General features: G+C 42.5%; 1 protein-coding gene across 1 annotated transcript in view; it reads right to left on the bottom strand.

Annotated features, from left to right (window-relative positions):
- The window catches only part of NCF2 (neutrophil cytosolic factor 2), a 41647-nt gene that overhangs the window by 8133 nt on the left and 9827 nt on the right, over positions 1-23687 (bottom strand). Inside the window, exons 4-12 of the mRNA XM_066597458.1 lie at positions 22501-22638; positions 17433-17540; positions 14519-14578; positions 9986-10029; positions 9678-9819; positions 4706-4768; positions 3048-3147; positions 2026-2075; positions 54-205 (exon numbers count right to left, since the gene is read on the bottom strand). Coding sequence (XP_066453555.1) covers positions 54-205; positions 2026-2075; positions 3048-3147; positions 4706-4768; positions 9678-9819; positions 9986-10029; positions 14519-14578; positions 17433-17540; positions 22501-22638 — 857 coding nt within the window. The remainder of the gene's footprint in view (positions 1-53; positions 206-2025; positions 2076-3047; positions 3148-4705; positions 4769-9677; positions 9820-9985; positions 10030-14518; positions 14579-17432; positions 17541-22500; positions 22639-23687) is intronic.

Below are 23687 nucleotides of genomic sequence, written 5' to 3' on the forward strand. Positions count from 1 at the left end.
TTTGAGTTTGACCCTTTCAACAACAAAAAGAACCAAAAACGCATTGCACTTACTGGAGTTGGATGGCGCTGGGACTCAGCTTCAACTTACTGCTGATCAATACCAAGAGGTCGTCATAGGAAAGTTTTTGGGAAACTTGTATCGCTACCGTATATTTGTAATACACTTTAACAATGTACGATGCTGCGGCCGCTACTGTGGCTTCCTGCAAAAAAAAGACATGAGGCATGAGATGGCATAGCCCTTATCAATCAGGCTGTATTTGCATTGGCGATGCCCGTTAAGCGCAACTTGCATTGCACAGCAAATGGATGCACAGTTCAAGTGTTCTGCGGGCCGTCACACATTACATGCTCTATTATCGGGCGAGACTTTCAAACTTGGACCATCAGTCTAAGTGAACAAAATCGCTTGCGTGCATGAACCTATTCAGATAAATGAGTTCTTTACTTGTGAGAGTTCTCTCCATATTGCATCAGACGTAACTTGCGCATGTTTCTTACCCGTGTAAATAAAGCCTCATGGAGCATTTTTGTATAGCAATGCTTTAAATAAGTCACTAACCCAAGTTCTACCTTTGCATATTCCATCAGTCATATATAGGGTGGAAGCAGAGCATCTAGCGGACAGTCATATATAGGGTGGAAGCAGAGCATCTAGCGGACAGTAATATATAGGGTGGAAGCCGTGCATCTAGCGGCCGGTCATATATAGGGTGGAAGCAGAGCATCCAGCGGCCAGTCATATATAGGGTGGAGGCAGAGCATCTAGCAGCCAGTCATATATAGGGTGGAAGCAGAGCATCTAGCAGCCAGTCATATATAGGGTGGAAGCAGAGCATCTAGCGGACAGTCATATATAGGGTGGAAGCCGTGCATCTAGCGGCCGGTCATATATAGGGTGGAAGCAGAGCATCTAGCAGCCAGTCATATATAGGGTGGAAGCAGAGCATCTAGCAGCCAGTCATATATAGGGTGGAAGCAGAGCATCTAGCGGCCAGTCATATATAGGGTGGAAGCAGAGCATCTAGCGGACAGTCATATATAGGGTGGAAGCAGTGCATCTAGCGGCCAGTCATATATAGGGTGGAAGCAGTGCATCTAGCGGACAGTCATATATAGGGTGGAAGCAGTGCATCTAGCGGCCAGTCATATATAGGGTGGAAGCAGAGCATCTAGCGGACAGTCATATATAGGGTGGAAGCAGTGCATCTAGCGGCCAGTCATATATAGGGTGGAAGCAGAGCATCTAGCGGAGAATATGTCTACATACAGCAACCGTCAGAGCCAACTGAGGCTCACTGCCGTGCAGACACTGTGCACCAAGCTCTGCGGTATATAAGCTCTTATGACACAGGCAACCTTAGGGTGGAGTCACATGGGCGATTTTCACGCGTGAGTTCCTTTAGATAGTGATATGGATGGAACCCACATGTGAAAAGTACCTATTGATTTTAGTCTATATATTCAGGTTGGTCCCAGTAAGAAAAGTCGCTGTATGTCCCATTTTTGGGCAATTTCTTGCTTCCAATCACCCATTATTTTTAATGGGTTCTTTAAAAAAAAAAAATCACATTGCCCTCGCATGTCATGGGCTCTGCATGTGAGTGCGATGCAATTTTTACCTTTCAAACTATTGAAAGTACTTGTGATTTTTTTTCACGCATGCGATGCCCTTTAAAAAAACAAAACGCATCATACTTGCATCCAAAATCACAAGTTTAAAAGTCCAATATCAGTCCGAGTTTTCCAGACCGATATCGCATTCGCCCATGTCAATCCAGTCTTACTCCACAGCCATAGTCTGTGAGCGTATATTAACAAAGTAGTTCCTTATATAGAGGCAGCGTCCATTCCATACATAGAAATGGGATTGCTTCTGCAGGATATACTTAGATCTCTGCAGCCACATTCAGATATTCTCCGCACAAAATCTGCTGCATGTGAATGAACCGTAATGAGCTTTATAATGTATGTCATTGCTGTTGTTAGTTCTAAATATATGTGAACCCCTTGCAACACGTACCACAGGGCTGGTTGGGTATTTTTCTCTTGTGATAGATATACTTGGTTTGTCTAGAGGTAAAAAAAAAAAAAAGAAAAATTGTACCATAATTAAACGCTGATGGCAAAATCTACATAACGGTAATCTGACAGTTTAGTATATATTTTTTTCTATTTCTACATGAAAAAAGACACATGTCCGTCCAGTTCAGTCTATTACCCCCCCCCCCCCCCAATGTTGATCCAGAGGAAGGCAAAAAAAACCAATGAGGTAGAAGCCAATTTTCCCCGTTTAAGGGAAAAAAATTCCTTCCTGACTCCAATCTGGCAATCGGAATAATTCCTGAATCAACAACTATTGTAAATTTATTAACAATTATAACTTATAATATTGTATCGCTCAAGAAAGGCGTCCAGAATCCTTTTGTACTCTTAGTGAGTTCGTCATCACCAACCACATCCTCAAACAGAGAGCTCCACGGACTCACTGCTGTTACAGTAAAGAACCCTCTAATATGTCGGTGTAGAAACCTTTTTCCATGTGTGGTCTGATCAGTGACTTGTAAAGAGGAAAAACGAAAAAGAAGGGGGTTTGGTCTGGTGTTCGCCAGTAGAGCAAAGTGTGATTGTTCACAGTGAGAGAAACGAAGTGATCTTGTAGATCTGATGCCTTTAAATGGCTAACAAAAATACATAATTTTTTTTTTTTTAAAGCCTGATGAAGGGTTGATGGAAGAACCTGAAAGCTCGCTGTAACATCATGTATGTGTGGTAGCCATTTAAAGGTATCACATCTACAATCTTCCTTGGTTTCTCTCTCTGAGAACAATCACACTCAGTAAAGAGGAAGAACAATCTTCTCGTCATGAGCCCCTAGACCTCTATTGACGCACCCCATGATCCTATTTGCCTTGGCAGCAGCTGCCTGACACTGGTTGCTCCAATTAAGCTTACAGTTAACTAAAATCCCCAAGTCCTTATCGATACTGACATATATCATCTGTAAATAAGGAGTACTGGATTTGCTAATTCGAGCACCCGGACCTTGCACGTTTGTAGGGGCAGCAGAAGTGGGAGCTGCAGGAATGTCGTCCTTTGGAGTTGTAGCGGTTCCTGATTCTTCCTCTTCCGTTGACTCAGCTGCCTGAAAGTATTAATGAAGATTATACACCACATTAATGGTCTTTTTCAGATTAAAAGGGGGCGTCGGGGCTTGACTACACCGCTAAAAACTGTTGCTCCAACCCCTTTGTAGTGGCCAGCTCTTGTAATCGCAGGCACAGCTCTCATTGAAATTAGTGGGAGCTGTGCGTCTGACTGCAGGCGGGGTTCACATTGATTTCAATAGGTTTTGCACCTGCAATTACGAGTGCTGGAGCAGTGGCTTCCGCTCTGACTCCGGTGTACCCTGGCACTGACAGCCGGCGCTGCCTGGAAAACCCCTTTAAAGCTCCTGGGCTTCATTGCAAAATCTATAACAGCCCTCCTACTCCTTCCCCACACCTACCATGCGCCTTTCGTGACATTGATGTCTTTTGATGTGACAGAGGGGCCTCCTACTTCTGCATCCCTTACAACTATGCCTCTAAAATCTTTTGTGCCCCTTGCATTTCTCATAACCCGCTCCCTGGTTCCTGTCGTGCCCGCCGCTGAAGATTGCACACAGCGTTGAAAATTCAACTCCTTTCACAGTGCTATGTGTGCTCTCCGATACGAGTCGGTGGAAGGGCGCACGTACAGCACTGTGAAAAGAGTCAGGTGATAAGAAAAATACCTCCCTAGCACCGTCATAACTTAGTTTATGATGCTGTGACGACATGACATGAGTTTTTTCTTCCAGTTCGTGTAAAAGCACTGAGGTTTATCTTGCCACATTGACTAATATGGTAATATGGGGCTGTATGCTGTCCAAGCCTGGTCCATTTTTCTTTTTTAGCCAGGCAGTATGCAGACAAGAAACATGCTAGTGTGCTGGAGGCCTTTCTGTGATAGATAGGTGAAGATGTTGGGGTGTAGTGGCATAGCTATAGGGGTCGCAGGGGTTGCAATTGCGACCTGGCCCCTGTAACCACATAATATGTCTGACGGTTAATATGTCTGACTCTGTAGTCAGTGTGCCTGTCTTACTACAGAGCATCTGCCCACTGGGCGTTGCTATCAGTGGGAGCTTTCTGTCACAACTGTTCAGTCACCTAACCCGACAGAACAGAGACTGACTTCTCTGTGTCTGCTGTCTTTGGCCTGGAGACACAGGAGAAGCTGGGCTCTTATGCTTCCTGGTTAGGTTACTGAACGGCGGTGTGAGAAACTTTGAGTTCCTGCCACAACTCCTCGGTCATCTAACCTGGCCGGCAGCATTGGAGCCTGACATTGCAGACAGAGGAGCAGTTGGGCTTTGATGCAGCCTGATAGGTGACCGAGTGGCAGTGACATGAACTTTGCATTGATAGCAACCCTTGGTGGCCAGAGAGCCTACAATAGGGTAAGGGGCCATCCTTGGTGGCACTTTTACTAAAAAGCCACATTTGAGAGCACTCTTACTCAAGGGGGCATTTTTCCCATAAGGGGCCATGTTTGGAGGCACTGTTGCCTTGTATCGGAAGCCTGCACTAGTAACGTCCCGCCAATCAGAAGAGTCCTGTTTCTTTTGGGTACCCCCGTGTATTGTCTTTGTTGGAGGCATATTATACTATAGGTCTTACCTGGGCTTGGGACTTAAAGCGCAACTCTACGGGCTCCAGATAATTGCACGGTACAATCCCTTTCTGTTTACACATACAGGAGAGAACAGAAATAGAGGTCAGTTCACAAAGGATGGAAGTGATGCAATAAGTAAGGATCTGCCGCTGAACAAGGGCCACAACTGATATGATCAATAATACATGATATGTGTTCAATGACAGAAAGGACCCTTAGCTTTACCGTATGACCATTGTGAAATTACATCTGGAATATTTTATAGTGTCCACGTGGGCTACAGCTACGTGTGATACGCTTCATATGACGTTTCCCTTTTCTGTGTAAGTTCTCAGATCCCTCGTTCTGCGGTGAACATTTCCTTATCTCTTCCTCAGTCTTATCTCCCACTTATGGTTTTACCCGCAGTATATCAGCAGGCTCATACTTTCAGCTTGAATCACAGAGATTAGCATTCATATCTACTGCAAATTGGCTATATGGTGTTCGCTGTTATGCATGGCTCATATGCCATAGTATATCAGTAAGGGATCCTCTAGTCCTGCAGTGTTCGGAGGAGTACTCATGTAAGGAGAATTCGTGTATTTACCAAGGAGAAGACCGTCTCAGATCCCGTGTAGAAAGCATGGGCCCTCAGGAGAAATACAAATCACACCAGCCTGTTGCGGTATCCAATGATTTCTAATTTAGTCGAAGTTGCATGTGGTTTATATACCATAAATGACATCACAGGAAAAGTACATACCTCTAAGAATAATTAGAATACATGATAGGCTACAACTAAAAGGTTTAACATAAATTACACCTTTTAAGGTTTAACTATAATATACAATGAAACCCTATGATTTCACTGGGAAGGAATGCAAGGGAGGGGTCTGGGGGACCATCTTACCTTCTGTCTTATCTCCTACTACTCTCTGGTATATAGAAATGGTTTCACTTAACCCCTTCACTACTTATACTAGCAGCATGCTATATCTTCCTAGTCTACAATCTAATAGCAAAAACAATTAACTGATACATTGATCTACAATTTTTTTTAACAACTTACACACAAGGTTACTTGTCATCACCGGAAAGGCATTTCCAATGACCTTGTTGCTGTCACAGAACTTACCCTGGCTGCAGAGAAAGTCATAACCCTAATTACTTTTAAAGGGAACTTGTCACAGTTTGACATCCCAAGCCAAGTTTACAGACAAACCCTCATTTTAAAACAATTATGTTCCTTAACCCCTTAAGGACCATTGTCTTTTGGTTCTAAAGAACCAGATTTTTTTTTGTGATTTTACCCATGTGGTGGTTTTATGGTCCTAGTTTTTTTTTAACTGCCTGCCAAAATTATTGTTGTTGAGTTTTTTGGTGACTCATAGGGCTATTTTTTTTATTTAATTTTTTTAGTCTATTTTTAATACCTTTTTTTCACTGAGTTTTTTCAGGGTTTTTTTTTCTTTTTTAGGACTAATGTGTACAAACAGTAAAAAAAAAACAAGTTTTATTTTTACAGTTCTTTATTTTTAAGATTACCTGTACTTTAAAATAAAGTACAGGATGGGTTCACCAACTTGCTTCAGATGTTTTAATATATAATTTGTATACAGGGTGGATATGGTGACAGTATAGGTTGGCGATGGGATGCTTTAATTTTTATCTATACATTTTTTCTTTTATTCTGTAACTTTTTGGCACTTATTTTTGTAATTTTTTTATAACATCTATGTCCCCCATGATGTCATTACAGACCTCTTGTGGACATTCATGCTGTATTTCTTTTTGGATTTCACACTTTCCCACTGTAACTGGGGTATCCATAAGAGCAGCATGCACAGGTGCCCCAGTTACAAGGGAAAACATCCTGCTATGGTGACATTTGTCACTGTGAGAGCTGAGCTGGGGTCTGTTAAGACCCTGCAGCTCCGACATGCCAGGGATCGTCAGGTCCCATGCAGAAGCGGCACTCCCACTTCCGCATTTCAATATAACGCACTGAGCAATATGCAGCCTGTAAAAGAGAAGGTAGAAGTTGTTATGAACCGCTTCTATCTTCTCCTCCGGATCCTCAGCTGTCTCTGACAACCGAGTACCCAACTGCTCCCGATAGATTGCAGGAGCTTTAATCCAGTGCAGTATTTTTACAATGGTGCGGGATTAAAACCCAGGACTAAAGGCCTTATATTTACGGCATTTGGTTCATATCTGGTTAAGGCACCTTTACTATCATTTAAATAGTCACTCAGAAAAGTCGTTGAAGCATACGAGCATCAGTCATTCATTTGCTTTTACACGGAGCGATGATTGTACACTAGTTGTTTGCTGAGATATAGTTCATAGAGGGGATCTCCATGCAAATTCATTAGCAAGTCGTCAAATATGAACGACTGTGACGTCACACCACAAGACTTTTGATCAACTAGTGACTTTTTGTTTCGGTAAGCTGAAACACCACTACTACCGACTTATCGCTTGTCAGCCTTTTGCTGGCCAAGTTTACCCTGAACAATAGTTGGTATTCACTCTTCATGGGATTATTTGGCCACCAGTCGTTCCGTGTAAAGGTACTTTTTAGATGCTCAATAGTTTGTAAAGCAGCCCATGTCACTCTATGCTCCTGTCTCTATATGGTAGAGGTAATGAGGAGAGATGGGTTCGAGGTCCTCCTGACACTCAGAGCTAACCATTCAACCTTCTTCTTGGTTGACATCTGCCACCCCCCTTTCTGAAAGCAAAATCCCGTATATGCGCATGCAGTGTATTGCTTGGTACATGCGCATAAATGTACTCAAAGTGCCCTGTGGCTTTTTCTTTTGTACACTATGCATGTATCTGGATCCATCAAGACATCGTCATATGGCCTGACAAAAAACACATGGGCAGCAAAAACACTTATGCGCATGATTTCTGTTGAGATTGGGAGGACTTAAGGCCCATTTACACGGAGCGATGATCGCTCAAACGACAGTTTGAGTGATAGCTTTGAGCGATCATTTTGCATAAACTTTTAAGTAGCTACTCAGCTACTTAAGAGCAATTAAGTATGCAAATGAAGCCTTAGCTGAAAGCAGTTAATAGACTTAGGGCTCTTATCAGCTTTCAGTTCTTTTGTTCTCCAGGGGAAAACAATGCTATCACCACTACCTGCGGAGAACTGTGGTAAGGCTGAAGGACGATTTTTAGGTTGGACTGAATTTAACGATCAGCTAGCAGTGCCCGAAAAAGTGCAAGATGGCCGCACATTTGGACGCAATGATTATCGCTCAAACGATTGCTTTTTAGCGATTTTTGAGCGATCATCGCTCCGTGTAAATGGGCCTTAAGCGGGGCCAGTGCTGTTGTCAGGCCTGGATGCATGGTTACAATACGGGGATGGCAGCCTTGGTGATGCTGAAGAAGTTATTTACATAGTAGGGGGTAAAAGTTCCAGGGCACAATAAATGGGTATACTTGTGATTTTAGAATGCAAAAACAAAAAGTCTGAGCTACTATTTAGGGCAACTACTAATACAAGGTGGTGGTGTTTTATGGGGGTAAATTGTGGTGACAGTTTCCATGTACTTAGAATTACTCTCAGATTTTCTGCCTCAGTGCTGCAGAAGCTGCCTCGTAGGGTAATACTTTAACTTGTAGACAGAATAGGGGACTTACATTTGAGGACCCAGTTCCGTGTGCTGCCCCTTCTCTATGTCCTTCACCCCATAAGCATCCCATACAATTTTCCTCCCCAAGCGATGATGTTGGTATTATTTAGTGGTGGCTTACAGGCATCTCGTTAATTTACATGAAGTTGTATAATCAGATACATTATGCTACTGGCAGATGGCTCTCACTCAGGACATCCAGTTTCATGACATTATTTCTTTTTGCAGATGGTTGGATGTATCCAAATGACATATGACGAAGATTCAGAACAGGATGTAACCATTCATACTTCTCTGGCACTAAATCGTTCAGCCCGAAATATCTAGAATGCATTCATTTCTTGTGAATTGCTTGAATGAATCCAACAGCAATTTAAAACAAACACAAAAAATGTAAATTATACTTTATAAGTTCCATATTCACCTCTGCAGGAGTAATGTGGTGTCACATGGGTGACCATCTGCATGTGGTCATGCTCAGTCCTCCAGCGTGGGAACTGTTCTTGGAAGTTGGTCTAGCTCCTGGAGGTCAGTCCTGAGCAGGGGACCCCAATCTATATTCCCTTTGATAACTGGGCGGCTAAGCAGATACTGAATAGACCCCATTATAGTCAATGGGGCCCGTTCAGCGCAGTTTGGTTCCATCCTAAGACGGAGGCATTTGGCCATGGGGATTTCCCTTTCCTGTTCACTCTGCGGTGAGTATATTTCTTTTATATAGTTTTGGGCATGGCGAGCCCAAAACTATGTAAAATAAATAACGTGGAAAACCCCTTTAGGCTTAACTGTTTATGTAGGGTCCTGTGCAGACTTTACTCATTTCACGGTTTTAACCTCAACAATCCCTTAAAGTGATCCGGGGGAAAATTCTGAATCGCGGTAGGGGGTATACTATTGGCAATTGTTCTCTGCTGGCCCTCTGATCTGCTGGTTTTGGGCCCTGCTTTTGGATATCCAATATGGCTGCAGCAATTTTCTATCTACCTAATGCACACAGTGTACTGCTATCTGATTGGCCAGCGCTGATCACATTAGCAACTCAGTCCAATCAGAGAGCAGGTATAGTGCATTGGTAGTCTAACACTATCAATGTACTGTGGTCTGAAGATTGCATCAACCATCTTGGATGGCTGAAAATAAAACCCAAAAACGGTGTATCAGCGGAATGGCAGAAAAGAACAACTGTGGGTCATATACCTCCCACTTCCTTCAACCCTGGGACAGAAATTTGTCCCAAAACCAAAGGGTCGCTTTAATATGTGCCTGCCACATGTGCCTCTTAAGCGCCTCTGCTGCAGATGCTGCCTAGAGTACCTGCCACAGAAATGACCGCCATACTTACCTTTCCATTGAACAGAACAGTTGCCCAATTATCATCTCCTTTCTTGAGCACAAACACAATATTTCCTGGCATGACCCCCATCTCTTCTATGGTTTCAGGGGTAAATTCAAATAAAACTCGGTGCGGTTGTCCCTGGAGGGTCCTAGATGATACAAAAATTATTCTACTTTTAATAGGAGCAAAATAATAAAAAAGGGTACATTCTGAATCTTTTGGTACCTCATACATATCTAGCACAAACCTCATCAGACACTTGAGAATTTCCTTTTTTTTTTTTGATGGCCAGGATAAAAACCTATTTGACTTACCTCAGGATCTCAGGGGTTTTTGGGCGTGGGGGTGGGTTGTTGGCCTATCAAATAAAAAAGGCAAAAGCATTATATAAAATCAAGATATAAGGAAAGTAACGTGACTATTTAAAATACACTGTCTCCATCTGTCTTGTATCATGCAGTTTAATGCCATATTAGTGCTAATCTCTATGCTTTTTACAAGCACACATAGATGACATTTGAGTGGGCCGTATCAGTCTCTGAAAAGGGAAACCTTAGTAACATACATTTACGAAGAAGCAGCAGTTTTGCAAAACTTTTTAGGAGTTTCCACTTATAAATAACTTCCCTCTTTGCTTACTCCATCCTCCAACGCAGAGCATGTCACGCAACCTAAAATTTCAGTGTATGATTGGGTAAGTATTTTAGCTAGTATTCGTTCTTCAACAGCTCATCAACTGGTGGTTTACATGACATTTTAGCAGAGAGATGTAATCATAGGACCTCATTGACCCGAATGTCCTTTTGCCTTAGGTCAGGGCTGAATAGTTGACTATGCTATTCAATACAGAGGTCCATTCACATTAGCAATGATTCCTGCATGGCACCATGATGGGATACTATGTGGGAAACACATCGCAGCATGTCCTATTATTCTGCGACGTTGACCATAGTTTTCAATGGGGCCAGCGGCAGCACTGCTGGCCCCATTAGAAGCAATGGGAGAACTCTGTGATCCTCCAGGATTCCTTCATCCCCGCAGTGATGCAAGGCTTTGGGAGCGCGATATTCGCGGCCCAATATCAGCCATGCCAGTGTGAAGGAGTCCTTACTGCTTCCATAGAGCAAATAAGAGGGTAAGTAGCAGCTGGTTGCTGCTAATTAAATGTCCTTGATTAATTGATCACCAGCAAGTGCGACCACCTCTATAAAAGAAGAAGATTTGGCAGTTTGCTACTCTGGAACATTTGGACAACTAATAATAGAATGCCAAGGAGGAAGAACATCAGCAAGACTGCAAATTTCATAAGGGTGATTAGTTCTTGAGAGCAATTAAAGATAACTACCTTACCCAACTTGTGCGGGAGCCAACTAGAGGGAGGGCCACTCTGGACTTATTATTTACTTACAAACCAGACAGACTCTCAGGGGTGCAGGTTGAAGGACACTTGGGAAATAGGGACCACAAGATAATTATTTTCCAGCTGTCATTCAATAGGAAGCCTTATCAGAGAGTGACAAAAAAACTAAACTTTAGCGAAGCAAAATTTGATTAGCTCAGAATTATATAAAAAACACATTATATAAGGAAAAGATCAGAACTGCCAAGGAGGAGGCAAGGAGACGGATTGCCAAAGAGAGCATAGTTGACCCTAAACTATTTTTCAATTATGTAAACAGTAGGGGGATTTGCACTGATAGCACTGGCTCATTAACAAATAATACAAGAGAAACCATGGAAGACGATCGGAGGAAGGCAAATCTATTAAATAGTTTTTTATCAAGTGAATTCACGAATGAAAAAGAAATGTCACACGAGATGCAGGGGGATAAGACAACCCCCCATCCTCCAACCACCTCCACTAAATATCACCTGCCTATCACAGGAGGAAGTGCAGAGCCGGTTAAAATCAACAAATCTCCAGGTCCAGATGGAATACACCCAAGGGTTCTGAGGGAACTGGCTGACGTGATAGATAGACCACTATTTCTTATATTTAAGGACACTGTTGAGACTCGTGTTTTGCTGCTGGATTGGTGCATTGCCAATGTGGTTTCAATATCCCTTCTGTATATTCCAATATCTCTTCTTCGGGTAAGAAGAGAGCCTAGTAACTACAGGCCGGTAAGTCTCACTACAATAATTGGAAAAATATTCAAGAGGTTTCTGAGAGATTTTATCCTAGAATACCTCAAGGAAAACAACAGTATAACTCCTCATCAGCATGGGTTCCTAAGGGGTTGATCATGTCAGACCAATTTGATCAGCTTCTACAATGAAGTAAGTTCTAGGCAGGACCTGAGTCTATTGATCTCATATATCTTGATTTCTTTAAAGTATTTGACACCGTGCTGCATAATAGGTTGACATATAAAATGAGAGAGCTCGGTCTAGGCAAAATCGTATGCAGCTGGGTAAAGAACTGGCTCGGAGATAGAAAGCAGAGGGTGATAATAAATGCCTCGCACTCTGATTGGGCCACCGTTGTTAGCGGGTTGCCATAGGGTTCAGTATTAGCCACCAGTCTGTTCAATATATTTATTAATGACCTGATAGAGGGATTGCACAGTAATAAATGTAAGACTATGCACATGGGCAGGAAAAATGGATGCCACCAATATACACTAAATGGGGTACTGCTAGGAAAAAGGGATATGGAAAAAGACCTGGGGGTACTAGTGGACTGTAGACTTAACTGCAGCAATCAATGCCAGTCAGCTGCTGCAAAAGCAAATAAAGTCTATGGGTGCATTAAAAGAGGTATAGGGGCGAAGGACGAGAACATTATTCTTCCACTATATAAGGCACTTGTCAGGCCTCACATGAAATACTGCGCACAGTTCTGGTCACTGGTGCTCAGGAAAGATGTTGCAGTGCTGGAGGGGGTTCAAAGATGGGCAACTAAATTAATAAACAGAATGGAATACCCAGAGAGGCTAACAAAATTAGGATTATTCACCCTGGAAAAAAGATGGTTATGGGGTGACAAAATAACTATGTATAAATACATGAGGGGACAATACAAGGATCTCTCCCAGGATCTGTTTATACCCAGGACTGCAACGGTAACAAGATGGCATCCGCTACGTCTAGAGAAATGAAGGTTTCATCACCAAAACAGAAGGGGGTTCTTCACTGTAAGAGCAGTCATACTGAGGATGTGGGGATGGCAAAATCAATGGAGGAGTTTAAGAGGGAACTAGATGTATTTTTAAAGCACTATGATATGACAGGATATAGACATTAAATAACCAGCGGGGTTGTAGGTCCGGGTCTTGAAGTCAGGTAGGAGCTTTCAAACATTGATCCAGGGATTATTCTGACTGCCATTATGGAGTCGGGAAGGAATCTTTCCACCCCAAATGGGCTAAATTGGCTTTTGCCTCATTGTTGTTGATTTTTTTTGCCTTCCTCTGGTTCAACAAGGGGGGGGGGGGGATGGAAGCAGGCTGAACTAGATGGACATTATCTTCTTTCAGCCAAACATACTATGTTACTATCTATATATCAGCAGTATTTCTCCAAGTATACCTCTGATGTACACAGCAAATGCAGAATGAACATAGCCTATCCTATAGTTACGAGTTTTAAAACATCATATATATTTTCACTATCATCATTATTAGCATAATATTAATCATCAGGCGAATCATCGACAAACAATACACGGTGAGGTGCCAAGGAGGGTGCACCACGCTTCTGGAAAAAGCCCTAGATGGCCCATTATTTAAGTACATTTTTTGGTTACAGTAATCTATGCTTGATTGCACCCTGAAACGCGTTGTATCCTCTTTTCACCTCACCCTGTATTGTTTGACGATTTGTGGTCCTTCCTTCCAGATGAAACCATTTATGATACACCTTCTCTATATGGCTGTTTGTTCCATTTAAAGGGGGCCTCAAGCACTATACTTTTTTCCCTTTTTTCTTATGAGCGCAGGATATTTTACACTTTTTTCCTGTTTTATCATCCAAATATCTCCCACGATATCTGGTGACTCCCAAGCGCTCTCCCCATTGTGTGGCTGTATCATTGTACATAAGGAGTGGTTTACCTTTTTGCCTACCGGGACGTCCGGTGTTTGCAGCTGGCCTGTATCCTGGGTTAAGCTGCTAACACCAGGTGAGTTCTTTCTTGTTTTATCATCACCTATTCTATTTTTTTCACATCATCATTCCAAAGCACTGTTCTTCTTATTTGTCTTTCTTTCTATATATACAGAAAATGGGCATGTCTGCTTTTATTTTCATAGTAATCTTATTTGTCCGTATCATAGTACACACAGGACACATCAATAAGGTCTAATAATGGGGTGCACAACTTTTTCTGGTCTTAGGGCCCCATTGACTGATCTATTACATCCAAGTGCCACAACACAACTTACAGGGATTGTCCACTTTCTACTGCTTTTTACAGTTTTTATTTATTTTGTTACAGAACAGGAAATTATACCATTTTCTAATAGACCAGTATTTAAAATTCTGCTCACATCCTTTTCCTATAGCAGCGCAGGGGACCCTATCTGCACAGTAGAATGGTATAGTCCACGGATTGGAAGTGCATAGTAATGGCGTCGGTCATGTTACCTCTGGTCTTCAACTCACACTGTTCAGGAAAGCTATACGATTTCCTATTCCATAACTAAATAAATAAAAACTACCAAAAGTTGTAGAAACCCCGTTAATTTATATTATTATCTGAATCATCTATGAAGAAGAACAAGCACATCTGTGTTTTCCCAGAGGTATATAATGATAAGACTGCTTCATCTACTCCTCATGGGATCGCAGCTTCTGTACTAATTGCTACAATTTTTAGATGATCCATTAGTATAGATTAGACTTACCTGAGGTTGCAGGGGTGCAAAACCAGAGAAACTGTCTTTGTCAACAACAGAGGCCACAACCTGCAAAGCAATAATGTTCTTCATTACTAAGAGAACTCAGGATGTGATCAAAAGCCAATTTGGAATAATATGTTTCCATTATTGCAAATGCATAGTGTAAGGAAACCTAGGAAGTTGTTTAGGTAGTTTGAGAGAATGCTGATAAGGGACAGTAGGACCAGGGTAAATGCATAGAGCCACGCACACACTGAGCAGGGTCCTTCTACCCAGACATCCCTCATTCAAAAAGGCACATTTTGTAGACTCTGCAATTTGTGAATCACTTTTAATATGACAGACAGTGTAGACCCACGCTGAATATTGAAAGGGAAAAGTCCTGCCAAAGATATGAACTAGTGACACATTTTAGCTTAGTGTTAAAATATGGATTTGATACTTTTGATCATTTTGACTCAAGTACCGAGTTCTATGGTTAGGTGCAACGTCAGCTGAGGCCCTTGTGGAAGGTCGAGACTGTTATTCTTAAACCTATTTAGCCTATTTACAACTTTGGTAAAGACCTCAACTGACGTTGCAACTAACTTTAGTAGTACTCTGACCAGAGGGGTAACTTTAAGCTCCGGGGGCCCCAATGCAAAACCTGTAACAGGGCCCCCAACTATAACGCTTTATTCATAGTACTGGGCTCCCTATATGGAGAAGAGAGGCCTTATGGGCCCCCAAGGCTCCTGGGCCCGGGTGCAACCACATGCCCTGCATCCCCTATAGTTATGCCTCTGACTCTGACATACCAATAGGGCTTGAATTTTGACCAACTGGTTGGGGAATACTGATTGAAACTAATGGTGATTAGAGAAGGAAACTGTGATATTTGGAAGTCTGTATTTACATAAAATAGCATTAAAGTATAGGTACCATTTTCTACTCTATTTCACTTCCATTAATCCCTTCACTATCTTAACCCCTTGCTGATGGTAGATTAACATCGCTGCTACCTGTGCTCTATGCAGCAGCCACGTAAATTTGTCAGCCACTCTAACGTTGATAGTGACCCTCCCAGCGGGTAAAACACCCGTAAGAGGCTGTTCAGGTGCTGTCATTGGTACCTGATTTGTTCAGGTACAGATGAAGTCATCAGGGTGACAGCCGCTGGAGCCACTTCTTGCGCTGGCCACGAATGTTTCCTATACAGTCAAACTTCTAGTTTTGTTGGTAATCCGTTCGAAAGAAATCGGCTAAGCTTGAAACCAATGAAACTCGAGGCAATTATTTCCATAGGAATCAGTGTAAATCCAATTAATTCGTTCTAGACGAAACTAGAAGCAGGCGACGAAAGAAGAGGCGAAATCCTGCGTTGAAGAATCGGCGAAACTGGAAACCGGTGGAAGAAGAAGGCGACAAAAGTAGAGCTATGACTGTGGTTACAAAGTTTTCTGGCTTGTCAGCAATGTTCAGGCCCATTTATATAGAGCGATGATCGCTCAAAAATCGCTAAAAAGCGATCGTTTGAGCGATAATCGTTACGTCTAAACACGCGGCCATTGTGCACTTTTCGGGCACTGCTAGCTGATCGTTAAATTCAGTCCAAACTCAAAATTGTTGTTCAGCCTTATCAGTAGTTCTCCGCGGGTAGTGCTGATAGCATTGTTTCCCACTGAAGAACAAAAGAACTGAAAGCAGATAAGAGCCCTCGGTCTATTAATTGCTTTCAGCTAAGGTTTCATTTGCACACTTAATTGCTCTTAAGTAGCTAAGTAGCTACTTAAAAGTTTATGCAAAATGATCGCTCAAAGCTGTCACTCAAACTGTCGTTTGAGCAATCTTTGAGCGATCATCGCTCCGTGTAAATGGGCTTTTAGTCTCTCCTTCCCCAGGGGATAATAACTAAGGATAATAGGCACTGCTCTAGAGACTATTACGCACTACTGGCACCAGTGATATTATCAAGATAAAAGTAATCTCACTAGACCATAGACTCAGTAGGGGTCTTTATTTTCACTACTGAGTGTGGCTCGTGACCAACAAACAGTTGGGGACCGCTGCTTTAACATAATCTATAAGTGAGTTCTAAATGAGAAGCTGCACTTAAAGGGATTTTATCATCAGGTTCAAAAAGTTTGACTTGGAGCTGAGCTCTGAGTCATGAAGGCAGCCACATAACCTCTCTTCGCCCTTAGCATGCAGAATGACAGTTCTCTCCCTATACACAAAAGGGGAGAATGCTTTCAATCTGCTTGCTGCGGATTTGTTTTAAAGATTGGTCTCACTGAATTCAAAGTATATCTATTGTTTCTCTTTTTTTTTTTTTTTTACCAATATAGGTCCAACATTCTCTGCTGATTATTTTCATATATTTATAGGAATCAGAGTCCTAGAGTTTTTTTCAAATGTACTGCTTACCATCATCCAGCGAGCATAAAAAGGGGTTGTCTGGGACTTTTACTATTGAGGACCTATCCTCAAAATAACAAACTAAACACTGGTTAGATGTCACCCTGGTTCCAGTGCAGTTATCCCAGGCCACGAAGCTCCTGCAGCGATCATATGCCATTCATTATTCACATGCATGCTGCAGCCAATCGCTTGCCTCAGGGGTCATGTGCCATTAAAGGCAATATCACTACTGATATCAGTGCTTGGCTGCAGGGATCACATGAACAAGAAATGGCATATGACTGCTATATGAGCTTTCGGGCTGGATTGGAGCAGTGTTGGACTGGAGGGACCTCTAAGAGGTGCTTAGTTTGTTATTTTGTACCATTTACTGCCTATACATAATTTATTAGTCTTGACAAACCCATTTAACACACCCTAATATCTACTTGCTCTAATGAGAAGTCCCAGTGCCCTGTTTGCCACCCTATGTGATGCAATTCATGTTCTCGTAATGCGCAGTGCAGCTTTCCGAACATACCAATGCTTTCCCCAGGTAGTCCTTCTTCTCCAGTTGCTCCACAAATTTCTCACTAGGCTGAAACAACCTTCCTTTTGGCATCGTTATCGGGAGAAAGTCCTTTTGTTTCTGAAGATATGAATATAACATGGTTACCGTGTGGCGCCAGCGAGGAAGCGTTCATCGTAAGCTATAATTATCATTGTCCCACTGTGCATATATAACGGTCGCAGGATCAAACACATTGTCCAAAGGACTTCGGAAGACAAAGGCTGCAAACACTGTTCAGTGAATGTCGCCATGTAATCACAGGAGGATCTCATTCGGGAAAGTTTTCCTCTCTTTTGTTGAGAACATTTGATTGTGAGATAATTAACAGGACGTACAAAGCGCTGGAGGTAAAAATAGCTGTCAGCCCACATATAGAAATTATGTAGGAGCTCTAAAACCATTGGGGGCTGCCATCCGAAGGCTCCGAGCATTGTACAGAACACTTCGCTGGTACTCGATGTTCTTTTCACACTCTATGGGAAGCTCCTCATTATTCCCCGCAGTATTAGATTCTGCCTTTTGCTATTCTGAAAAATACTCAGTTTTGCAGAATTATTGGAAACAAGAGTGGCAATATTTATCTCGATTTACCTCGACTTAAACATTAACATATATGTGTATAGGGTTCAGCTTTGCTAGATCTACACTGATATCCTAGAGCACACGTCATACACAAGGGCCGCAAACGAAATCCGGTTCGCCGCCTTGTTTTATGTTGCCCACCGGCCGAGCAGCATTCTACTCACCCAGCCTACAGGTGAGTCCTATGGGTGAGTCCATTGGCGGCAATGCAGTCTGACCGCTGACCTCTCCACCCGAGAGTCTGTGTGCGCCAACCTGTATGCAGCGCGGATGCTGAGGGGGAAGGTCAGCGGGCACAGAGTGGGTGAGTGGAATGTCTGTAGGGATGCTGCCTGGCCCAAAGGCAATAGAAAGTCATTAGCCCAAATGGGACTACTATGGGTGTCACTTATTACTACTAGGGCCAATATATGGACACTATTACTACTGGGGTCACTATAGGATGCACTATTACTACTGGAACCAATATGGAGGACACTACTACAACTGTGGTCACTATTAGGGCTCATTCACACAGGCGTAAGAGCATTTTGATCACGTTTTTTTGTCCCCTCTGGTATGTTTTTGTGTGTCCAAATACGCTGTGTATTTGTGCACGCAAAAAAGAATACAGACGGACGCATTGAAATACATAATCACTGCGTATTTGCACTGGCCTATCACTGTGCGTGATATGCAGCAAAATAGGTCACGACGCATATTTTTTCATATGATTGTACATCGTGTGAAAATATACGCTTGTGTGAACAAGCCCTTACTATACAGTCTCACAATTACAATCAGCCCTTTGGAAGGCAACCATAAGGCTGATGTGGCCCTCGATGAAAATGAGTTTGAGAACCCTGTCTAGGAAGGAATTCATATCTATGCAATTCTCTTATACTTTTATTAATGTGATGCATTCTGGTAATGTGGCATGTAGGGTCATACATGGTACAGGGGCATCCTATGCTGTTTTTATGGGGCCCTTAAAGAGAGGGGGCTAGTGCACTGAGGGATGGTGGCACAAGTACCAAGATATGATGCAGCAAATGAAGTAAATAGAGCGCAACGTTTTTATTGAAAACACAGAAAAGAAAGTGAACAACTAAATATTAACGAGTTTGCAATTAAATTTTCACCTTCATTTATTTATTTATATATATATATATATATATATATATATATACTATTAATTATAGCATGGCAATAACTTTTGAGCAATGGCAATGATACTTTACTAGCATCAATATAGTTTAACTGATATACGGATTACAGAACATTACACACAGCATCTCTTTCGGTTGAGGCTCGTGCACCTCTACAGTAGTCTTTCTATTTTCTCCATGCAAATCTTTTCAGTCCTAATGAGCGTCCCACGTTCACCAATACAGTGATGCCGCTCAGGACTTAGAGTGACGGAGAATGTCTTTAATGATTCAATCTCGCTAATATGATCAGTAGATGATGTGGCAGGCATGCTGGCTTTTTATTAGCTCTCCGAGGCTGGCCTCACTTACAGTTTGATGCACTAGGCAGCTCAGCCTATACTGACAAATATTATCCCATGGCTTTAACAGGGACTGGAACACTATTCCTCACTCCCTCTGTCCATTTCCTGCCGTTAGCCTTGCACCCCACCAGCTTAGGGCTGTTGCTCCTCCTTGGTGTCATTCAGCACAGACACCAGATTGCTTGCTCCCTGGTCCTGCATCAGCTCAGCTCACTACACAGCAGAAAAATGTCATTTTTAGAGTCAGGTCATCAGCCAATCAACAAGTGTGCAGTGAGCATGCTCAGTCCCATTGCGCCACATTTTGGTGCACACTACTGCTTGGTGCAGATTTTGGCACATTTTTCTATTATACCGCTATGGCACTATTACACAGTAATGTGGGTCCTTGCACTAGACCTGGTTGGTCCTATTCCCTTGGCAGGATGCCCTTGAATTCTACTGCTTAAAAGGGAGGCCACCAACCAGGCATCAAGTAACTGAGTTGAGCAGATGAGGGAAGATTGTATTGAACCATCACTTTGAGGACCACTATACGATACAGCCTGTTAACTATTTACAAGTAGCTCCTCCTGGACTTTATTGACCTAATTTAGGTCATGGAAAGGGTAACAAACACTAGGCCCCTTTATCCATGGGTTGCAAACCCAGCACTATGATAAGGACCCACTTTGATTTTGGTATGAGAGCCCTCTCCTCTAGAGTAGGCAATGTCATTCGAATTCCGCATGGTTTTTCTACTATCCCATACACAGTGTATGGACTAATGTAAGCAGCAATATTCTGATGGACTTACATGTCAACTGGCTGTGTATTTATATTCCCTGCATCTTTATCATCTCAATCTCCAATTTACAGAGGTAGCGCTTATGCTAGTTAGATTGTATTATGGCGTTGTCACTTATGCCATTCCCAAACATATTAAAATAACACTTTCTGGTCTTACATAGCCTTGTGAAACTATTGCTCAAAATATATTGCCTTATCACCCTGACTTCCGTCTGTGGTTTGCAGACATGTCATTATCTGACAGGGCACAACTTTTATTGCACATGGAAATATAGTTGTGCTGTTCTTTCTCTACTGGACACTGAAGCTTTATCAGAAGCTTGTTGCATTGTTATGTAATAAGGAGGTTTGGAATCGTGCTAAATACTATATATACACTCAGCGATCGCTGCATTAGGAACACCTACCCAATAATGGGTTGGTTCACCTTTTTGGGTGATCACTGCTTTCAGACATCAGGGAACAGATTCCACATGGTGGCAAATATCTTCCATACTCAGCTGAACCCATGCCCGCTGCTGCATAGCCGTCAGTTGGTGCACATTTTGTGGATAAGTGGGAGCAGATCTCACAGCCTTTACCAGCATATCACAAAATGGGGTTATAGTCTAGTGAGTTTGGGGGCCAAAATAGTGTGATTTCATTGTCGTGTTCCTCCAACCACTCCCTAGTGATCCGAGCTTGATGACATGGAGTATTGTCTTGTTGAAAAATGGCGCTGTGGTCAGGATGACTTTCTAAAGATATGGGTGCAGTAGCAGTATGTTGACCATTCAAGGATTGTTGTGTGATGACCAACGGTTCTAAGCCATGCCAGGAAAACATTCCCCAGACCATGACACTGCCATCAGCGGCCTGTTGAACTCCAATTGTACACCCATGGGATATGACTTCATGCGGAGCTTGACATTTGCAAAGATCAGTAGGAAACAGGATTCTTCATTCTATACCATCTTCTGCTATGTGTCCAAGGTCCATTGACATCTTTCCTATGCCTATGCAAGGCATTGTTGGTGATGACCCAGAGTCATCAGGGACACCCCTGTCAGTCTTTGGCTATTGAACCCCAGTCAATGCAAGGTACACCACAAGGTCATTGTGGAAATGTGGCCAATTGGTCAGTTGGTCCACTGAGGCACGTTGTTGCTGAGATACAAGATGTGCCACCCAGCACTTACTACTAGTATCAACCAAGCATGGCCTGCTACTGTGTGATCATCTGTCAGATGTCTGTCCATAGTTCAACCAGTCTTGGTACACTCTTGATACCGTGCTTTGGGAACAGGCAACAAATGCGACAATTTCAGAAATACTGGCACCACACCTCCGGGCACAATAATCTGTCCACAAAGTCAATCAAGTCACCTTATTTACACATGACTGTCAATGTTGTCTTCTGCTCCTCAGGGAAGAGGTCAGCACATTATCTGAGAGACGATCGTGATGTGCCCATCAAGTGGTACCGTGTTACTGATCACAAGATATCACGTGCCAGCCGTCCCTAATGCAGTGATCGTTCTGTGTACATTAAGAAGCAATGTTATTCATCACACTGGAGTACTTCTGCTTAAGGAGTCTTCAAAGGTTACCATACCATATAAGAAAACACTAAATGGCATTAGGCAGTGTAGGGGCAGTTTGCTTCAAATATGCCTCTTATTAAATGCCATCTCTAATGGCCAACCATCTAATAGGTGGCAAGACCAAGTCTGTCTAGGCATTCTACCATGGTTAACAGAGGAGGGGCGGTACCTCCTCTATGAAATATATATATCATAATACTAGGGAACATCTAAAAGGGTCTTCTCCATGTCAGACCATCATATAATTAGGGGTGATCTTCTGTCTGGTTTATATAGTCCATCACAGTACTTATGTGAAATCCATAGTCTAAAGAAGCATATATGAAGATCTGTGTGCAAATAAACTTGTATACATTTCAGAAAAAAATCTGAATAGACTAAACAAGTTAAGATCGTCTTGCATCACTTTCAGTAGATGACAAAAATTGAAAATTAGCAAATGCACAACAGCTGAAGGCCATAACTAAGTTAAACTATATCACATAGTAATAATTAGGTCATTCCAAGAGGAAATTAGGGGTTAGACCATCACACAGAATAAAAAACCTTTCATGGACCCACAAATGCAGAATTGCACAAGGCTCAGTCTTACCAGGATTTCCTGCATTGCCTTCTCTATCTTGGTGCCATGCCGCGGCTCTACCTTCTGGCTGAGGGCTAGGATAAGGCTTTCTTCTGCTTTTGCCCAATTCCCCACTTTTGTATATGCAAGTGCGATATTATACAGGATCTGAAAAATAAAATACCAAAAAGTATAAGGACATCAATAATAACACCAAAGATCCGTCAAAAACAGTAACATTTCGGTCATTACGCCCCCCACACAATGCAGGCAGACATTTGTGAAGGTATGTTCGTGCACAGCAGATTTGTGGCTGTGGTCCGTGATCCTGATACAGAAACTGTCCCATTCTCATGTAGGGAACAGATTTTACAGTTGTGGAAATTTCTGCAACAAATCTGCCCCATGTTGTACATCGTCAGCTGCTTCCATCCATGTGAAGTTAGACAGCCTGGCCTGCTCCTATACAGATGCAATCAAAATTATGAAAACCCCAATTATGTTTATTTGCCAAATTTAGGGTAGTTTCACACTTGCTCCCAGGGTTCCGCTTTCCTACTCCATTCGGGGAGCAAGTAAAGGGACTCCCTGTGACCGAACGGCTCCGTCTCATGACAGAACCGAACAGCACCAAACGGACCCCATTGACTATAATGGGGTCCGTTTGGTTCCTACACAGCTGCCCAACTTTTAGACGGAAGAAAAAGCGTTGCATATAGTGCTTTTTCTTCTGGTATTTTGAGAGGAATCTGCCTCGGAACCTCCACCAGGAGGTTCCAACGCAGATGTGAAACCACCTTTAGAAACTTTCAGCTGTTTGCTAAAAAACACAATCAAAGAAGAACAATTTAAACAGCTCAACACAACTAATATAAGAAGTGTTTTTTCCAAATGCTACACAAAATGACACTTTTAATGACTACTGCAGTCTCAGAACTATTCAACCCCTGGATAGAATCCCTCATAAGGGCGCGTTGACTCCTTCAGCCTTCGTTCAGGTTTTTGATGCAGTTTTTGACGTCAATACAAGGAGTTGATCCAAAAAAAAAAGGAGGCGCTGTATTCATCCTTTATTCTTTCTCCCCTTTTATGATCTTCATCTGGTCTTGGCTTCACAAACCTGAACAAGACCTGCATAGGTGATAGACTATTTTGGCACAATCCCTTTAAGAGAAGAGAGCGTTGCCTTGCAGAAAGAAGGGAAAGGATCCACAAAG

Source organism: Eleutherodactylus coqui, chromosome 3 (assembly GCF_035609145.1).
Source record: "Eleutherodactylus coqui strain aEleCoq1 chromosome 3, aEleCoq1.hap1, whole genome shotgun sequence".
Lineage (NCBI taxonomy): Eukaryota > Metazoa > Chordata > Amphibia > Anura > Eleutherodactylidae > Eleutherodactylus > Eleutherodactylus coqui.